General features: G+C 34.0%; 1 protein-coding gene across 1 annotated transcript; it reads left to right on the top strand.

Moving 5' to 3' along the window:
• The first annotated feature begins 4,622 nt into the window (after nucleotides 1–4,622).
• LOC127511941 (hemopexin) lies at nucleotides 4,623–7,259 on the top strand. The gene is made up of 5 exons (XM_051892499.1): nucleotides 4,623–4,796; nucleotides 6,195–6,217; nucleotides 6,468–6,593; nucleotides 6,711–6,868; nucleotides 7,098–7,259. Exons 1-5 carry the CDS (start codon nucleotides 4,732–4,734, stop codon nucleotides 7,257–7,259), a joined length of 534 nt encoding a protein of 177 aa, XP_051748459.1. The 5' UTR covers nucleotides 4,623–4,731.
• The last annotated feature ends 231 nt before the right edge of the window (nucleotides 7,260–7,490 follow it).

Raw genomic sequence — 7,490 nt, 5'->3', positions numbered from 1 at the left:
GAATGTGAAGTTAACCTCTGTGCCAAGATGAAAGTTTGTTAGGAGAACTGTGTGAAGAGTTTTGAAAAAGTGACCTAAGTATTGAGAAATGTGTCCTAGCGATTGTAAAAAACTGTATTATTATTATTTCGTACTTTTGCTATTTCGAGGCATTATTACAGTTTTTCTCGATTGCTTAAACACATTTCTTGAAACTATGCCTCATATTCTCAAAATAGTAAACACAAATCCATAACGTCTCACCCAATTCCCCAAACATCCTATTTTCAGGTCAAAATGAAGCTCTACACTCAAAACCATTCACTCTTGCTGAAAAATCAAACTTTGCCCTCAGACATGACACACAAGCCCTCAAAAACACACACACTACAACATAGTCTTACACACTGGTGAGATAAATTCAAAACAATACTACAAAAAACAAAAACAAAAACCAGTAATACAGTTTTTTTTTTACAATTGCTAGGACACATTTCTCAATACTTAGGTCACTTTTTCAAAACTCTTCACACAGTTCTCCTAACCAACTTTCATCTTGGCACAGAGGTTAACTTCACATTCAAAATGCACCAAATCTACCAAAATACTTCATACATGTCTCAAATCAACTCATTCTTCCAGAACACTAGCAAAGGTTTTCACTGAGCAAACACACTTTGTCACTCATAAAACATCGACCTAAAAACACTAACATCAGTTAGCATTATACAATGTTTTCTTTTTTTAAATTTCTTTACGAAACAAGAATGACACTCTATACTGCTTATAATTCACTGCAGTTTATGTTACATGGTCCATGTTTACATTACAGAACAAAATTATTCCTACAGTTTTTTACAATCACTAGGACACATTTCTCAATACTTAGGTCACTTTTTCAAAACTCTTCACACAGTTCTCCTAACCAACTTTCATCTTGGCACAGAGGTTAACTTCACATTCAAAATGCACTAAATCTACCAAAACACTTCATACATGTCTCAAATCAACTCATTCTTCCAGAACACTAGCAAAGGTTTTCACTGAGCAAACACACTTTGTCACTCATAAAACATCGACCTAAAAACACTAACATCAGTTAGCATTATACAATGTTTTCTTTTTTTAAATTACTTTACAAAACAAGAATGACACTCTCTACTGCTTATTCACTGCAGTTTATATTACATGGTCCATGTTTACATTACAGAACAAAATTATTCCTAAGTTTCCCCTTTTGAATTGATGGTAATGCAATTAAAAGACCAATGCTTGTGTAGGTGTTCAGTTTCATCTAATTGTTTTGATAGTATTTGATTTTTTAGATTCAGAATATATTTCATAACTATATTACTGTAGAAATGTAGCAAATTTCTGTCTTATTCAGTTTTGTATTATGTTATTGTTTTGAACTTAAGTTTAACAGTTTTGAAAACAGTATGTAAGCATGTGCAAATCCTCTTGCATGCCTGATCCATATGTAGGCATATATGTAAGGCACTTTGATGCATGTGTTGCAACACTCAAAAGTTACAGTAGAGTTACAGTAGAGTACACTGAGGTACACCTACCTGTTTTCCTCCCTAAAGGTTCTTATGATCGAGTCGATGGTGAAGCAACGACTCGATCCCCCCCCCACCACCACACACACACACACACACACACACACACACACACACACACGCACACACAAAACAAGTATGTTTTTATATATATATATATGCAATTTATCCAGTAATTTTGTTTTGTTTTTTTACTTTTGTTTTTTGCTAAATTTGATGATTTGTGATTCTATTTTTCTTTATTTCTGTAAGAATGTTTGTTTTTTGTAAAAACTCTTGTTTGATTATTGCAGAAATTCTACTTTTGAGTTTTACAGAAGACTGAGTCTGAGAAATTGACAATAAAAATAGAAACACAAAGACTGCAGTGTTTTATATAAAGCCCATCAGTGTGTTGCTGGTGATATGAAAGAGTAATTCAAATGGTGCTTGTGTGTATGGTTTTGTTGCAAGAATTTCATTTTTAGAAAGGAGTGTTAAGTTTTGATAGCAGTGTTTCATTTTGGCATAGATGTGAGTTGTTAATCTCCAAGTGCTATGTCTGACTGGCTTGTGTGTAGAGTTTTGACATAATGAGCCAAATTCTGCAAAAAGTGTGTAAGCAATAGGCAAAAACTGTAAGCTGGACAATCACACTATTTTAGCTGCTGTACAGCGAAAATTGTGTTCCCTCTATCTCTGTAAATACTTTGACACAATCTGCATTGTAAAAAGTGCTATATAGATAAGTTGACGAGTCAATTGTACGGAATACAGCTATTTATCTAGACTTTTTGACATGACCTGCAAATTACCACAATAGATAAATAACTAAGCGTACCTTAGTGGGAAACAACTGACCTAAAAGCGCTGCGGCAGGAACCAAAATGTCCCCCGATCAAAAATCACGTTCTAGGGGTTTTTTTTTTTTTTTTTTTTTTTGGCAGGGATCCCACCGCTGATTCAAAACAAAAGATTTAAAGCAGTGTTTTGAAATCGGCCATCACTAGATATTGTTGAAAAGTCGTTATTTTTATTTATTTATTTATTTTATTATGCAAGCGTGAATGTGAAAATATTTACATTACAAACACATATACTAACAGTCAACAATAAGTACAAGTCTAGAACAATAACTCCTGTACGTGTATATGTGTGCATGTGTATGCACACACACGTGTGTGTGTGTGTGTGTGTGTGTGTGTGTGTGTGTGTGTGTGTGTGTGTGTGTGTGTGTGTGTGTGTGTGTGTGTGTGTGTGAGTGTATCTGGGTGTTAAGGTGAGGACATTTGAATCAAATATAAATCAGAAAGTAAAGTATCTAACAGACATATAACAGATATAACCAGTGTAACAATAAAACAGTAGGGACATCAAATACTATTGACAACAATAATGATAATAATAGTAATTATAACATTGATATTTAGTTTTTTTGGTGCAAAAAAAGTATTCTCATCGCTTTATAATATTAAGGTAGAACCACTGTACTCACATTAACTGTTTTAAATATGTTTTTAGTACCCTTCTGAGGGTGAGTTATAAATGACATAATTTTCATTTTTGGGTGAACTAACCCTTTAATCTCACGATCCACGTGTGTAGTCTGAAATAAATTAAAATCACTCGCTCGCCCTTCCATCACTGTTCCCCACAGGACTAACGGAAAAGTAATTTGAATCTGCGTTGTGTGTGCGCATGCACACACACAAAGCTGTGCACTCGATTTGGAGAAACATAAATTGTCCATGAATAATAGATGTGGTTAGAAAATTTAGAGGAAGAATAAGTCAATGCCAAATAATGATAAAAATGAGCATCTATTTGCAAGTTAAGGTTAAAAGATTAGTAAAATTAACAATGCATAATTTATAGTAGGCCTATACATTCAGGCCTACTGTATGTACAAATACTATTATTTAACGTTAAAAAAAAAAAAAACTTACTTTAGCCAACACACTATCTTAAATGGTAAGAAAAACATGCTGAATGAATGCTGATTTCTGTCAGTATACATTTGTTTCCTTTTTTCTATTTTTACAGAAAAAAAAATCTGTAAAATATGAATCAACATTTTATGTAAAATTACACATTATTCTGTAAGAATACAGAATATTTCCATTTAAAAAACACAAATTTGGTGTAATAACAAAATACAAGCAATCCCCTGTAAATTTAATAGTGGAAATTTAAATTACAGCAAATACAGCACATTGTAAAATAACATGTAGCCTATTTCATTGTATAATGACAATATGGGAATATTCTGTAAAAAAAAAAAAAAAAAATACAGACCATTACCTGTAAAATGACAATTATTTTTAGTAGTTGATAGTGACATGATAGCGAAGTTTCAAAGAAGATCCAAAAAGTTCCAAAGAATAAGTGTGTACTTGTTTTGGCTATGCTTGTGAGGACCAAATGTCCTTACTTATATTGTGAAATACTTTCACAACCCATTAGTGAGGACATTGACTGGTCCTCGCTAGTTTAAAATCAACCAAAAGATGTTTTTATTCAAATCTAGTGTTTTGCACATGTTTCTGTGATAGGTAGGTTTAGGAGTAGGGGTTGGGTTAGGTGATAGAAAATATAATTGACCTGATATAAAATCAATGGAAGTCTATGCAATATCCTCACTAAGATAGCAAAACAAACCTGAGTGTGTGTGTGTGTGTGTGTGTGTGTGTGTGTGTGTGTGTGTGTGTGTGTGTGTGTGTGTGTGTGCACTTGTGTGAGTTTAATTCTAAAGAAATACAAAAATCAAAGACATAAAAGGAAAAAAAAAAAATGTTTATATGGGACAGAGGTTTCCAAAGAACTGTCTATTGTCAGACAAGGGTCAAGTTTCTTATTCAAAAGCCTGATTTTCAGATTATATTGGATAATAATTTGGGCTGCTGCAAAGACTGCATTTAAGCTGCTTTGTCTTGGGGGACACATGCCATGTTTGTATTTATTTTATTACTTAATAGGGTTAATGATTGATTATCTAAAATGGGGATTTTGTAATAATGGAATCTTCTCCCCTGTTCTGGCCATCTCTGTCAGTAAATTTCATCATGTTTACCAAAGGTTTACAGCTCACGCTCCAACATTCATTGCATCCACCCACTGAGAGCATCACTATAAAGGCCTGCTGCAGTCCCTGCTTCAGTGCCTTTGACTTCAGTGCCTTTTCAGCTAGCCTGGATAAAGTGAACAGCTCATTATGACAGTGGTGTTTCTTTCTCTGTATGTATGCTTGGCTCTAGCTTTGAGCAACGCAGCTCCAGCGTGAGTATCTGATACAGTATCACATTCTATCTAGAAAAGATTGCAAATAGTTTTCTAAAGATCCTCAAATGCGTTGGTACAAATATAACAAGTATTAGTTTAATCACAGCACTCTTGTACTGTATCCTTAGGGTTTTATATCTTTCTCAAAACTTGTTTATGCGTTATTTATAGCCTTTAGAAAACATTTTATCCATGCTCTTACATACAGTACAACACTTGCATATACTTAGTTTTCTGTGGTATAAATCTGATTATGAAAAACTATTTTAGTTCATATTTGACCAGTATATTTCCATAAACCTCTGTTTGCTTGTAAGTTTAAAATTTGGCCTATCGTTGTTTGTGATGTATAAATCTGATTATGAAAAACTATTTTAGTTCATATATGACCACTATATTTCCATGAACCTCTGTTTGCTTACAAGTTTAAATTTGGTCTATCGTTGTTTGTGTTGTTACAGAACACTAAAAAGAACAATCAATAACACAGATACTGACTGATTAAAGTCCACATCAGCATTTTTATTTATGTTGCTGCCTTCAGTTCACAGCCCAGTGCACAAATACCTTAAAGGATTAAAGCAAAACGTACTCCACACAGCTCCGGGGGGTTAATTAAGGCCTTCTGAAGTGAAGCAATGCGTTTGTGTAAGAAAAATATCCATATTTAGCAAGTTATGAAGTAAAATATATAGCTTCTGCCAGACCACCTTCCGTATTCAACTTGCAAAGAAAGTGTAATGCCTCTCACAGTTCAAATGCTTACGCTACGTCCTACGCCTTCCATATTCAACTTACAAAGAAATATTTTACTTTATAACTTGTTAAATATGGATATTTTTCTTACACAAATGAATCGCTTTGCTTCAGAAGGCCTTTATTAAACCCCCGGAGCTGTGTACGTTTTGCTTTAATCCTTTAAGCTATTTGTGCACTGGGCTGTGAACTGAAGGCAGCAACATAAATAAAAATGCTGATGTGGACTTCAATCAGTCAGCATCTGTGTTATTGATTGTTCTTTGTAGTGTTCTGTAACAACACAAACAACGATAGACCATACGTTTTGCTTTGGATGAACGCACTTTCTTGAGCTTTATACTCATTGTTCACTACCAATATAAACCTTAGATGCGTCAGGATATTTATTAATAGGCTATAACTCTGAAAGAAGAAAATCATATACACCTAGAATGGCTTGAGGGTGAGGAAAGCTTGGGTTAGTTTTCATTTGAAAGTGAACTAATCCTTTAATATTTGATCAGTAGGCAGCAATTTGCAAAAGCATACAATTTAGCTTGTCCTTGCTTAAGTCATGCTTGTTTTATGGGTAATGTCATATAACCTATAGTTTTAGCTTAAAAGTTTAAAGCATTGCAATTGTTTTATTTATTTCAGCCACCATGATGCCATGATAAAAGGTAAGCATGAAAATCTATCACTGCATTTTTTCAGATTTTCTGACATTGGTGATGTTTTGAAAAATTGCTAAATTCTTCTCGCCACACTGGAGGCTTTACTATCACCATATTATTATGCTGATGGTATGTTAAGGGTTAAATGTGTTATGTTTGACTATAAATTGATGCACAACAGCAGTATAATTACTCTTGATCTACTGCATGCTCTAGATGTCATGAATGATAAAATCATGTAATCATATCATCATAGATGCCCCTGAGAGACATTTAGATCCTAAAGGAGAGGACCACCATGATGCAAAACTTGACCGGTGTAAAGGCATTGAGTTTGATGCCATCACTCCCGATGAAAAAGGAAACACTTTCTTTTTCAAAGGTCTACTTTGATAATACATATTTTATTATCCTTCACCATTTTAGAAATGTCCTTACATGACCATTCCAGGTCAAGTTTTTCTTTTCTGCATTCTTGATTCTGATTTTTCAAATTCAGGTGACCATTTATGGAAAGGTTTCTCGGGATCAGCTGAGATCTCAAGCAGCATATTCAAAGAACTGGATGACTATCATCACCTGGGTCATGTTGATGCAGCCTTCCGCATGCACCATCAAGATGATGCCAATGTTCATGACCACATCTACTTTTTTCTGGTACTTTTTATGAGTTACATCTAGTACCTCAATAGCTGTCTCACGACTGTTTCTGTACAGAAAGTACCTTTATCAAAACAATTTGAAATCAACTTTATTTTTTTCTTTGCACAGCTAAGAACTTTACAAATATTTGTTTACACAGTGCAAACCCAAGCCTACAGTTTATAATATAACAACCACAGACACGCAGTTCAATGCTGATGAGTATTTTCAATTTTCTATTAAGGATGACAAAGTCTTTAGCTTTTACAACTACACCCTTGAGAATGGCTACCCTGTAGAGATACAGCAGGAGTTTCCTGGTATCCCCAGCCACTTAGATGCTGCTGTTGAGTGTCCCAAAGGAGAGTGCATTACTGATTCAGTGCTGTTCTTCAAAGGTTATTGAATCATATATGCTCTACATTCACATCAACAATGACAATTGAATTCTTTAAAGATTGGGTGGCTTTATAAATATATTAAATAATTAGTATATAATTATGTGTATACCTTAGCATTGTGTGCTCAGAATTTGTTACTTTGCTTATATGTGATTTGCCCATTAATATATAACACAATAAACATCTTCAGGAAATGAAACTTACAGCTTTGACATCAAGACAAAGACAGTTAAGAA

The sequence above is a fragment of the Ctenopharyngodon idella genome, chromosome 1 (assembly GCF_019924925.1).
Source record: "Ctenopharyngodon idella isolate HZGC_01 chromosome 1, HZGC01, whole genome shotgun sequence".
Lineage (NCBI taxonomy): Eukaryota > Metazoa > Chordata > Actinopteri > Cypriniformes > Xenocyprididae > Ctenopharyngodon > Ctenopharyngodon idella.
This window is presented reverse-complemented; position numbering and strand designations above follow the sequence as displayed.

Excerpts from the sequence above, each read along its gene's own strand:
- LOC127511941 (XM_051892499.1), top strand. The coding sequence starts at position 4,732 with ATGACAGTGGTGTTTCTTTCTCTGTATGTATGCTTGGCTCTAGCTTTG. Across the intron at positions 4,797-6,194 it reads TTGAGCAACGCAGCTCCAGC|CCACCATGATGCCATGATAA; the intron begins GTGAGTATCTGA and ends TATTTATTTCAG. Across the intron at positions 6,594-6,710 it reads AAACACTTTCTTTTTCAAAG|GTGACCATTTATGGAAAGGT; the intron begins GTCTACTTTGAT and ends TTTCAAATTCAG.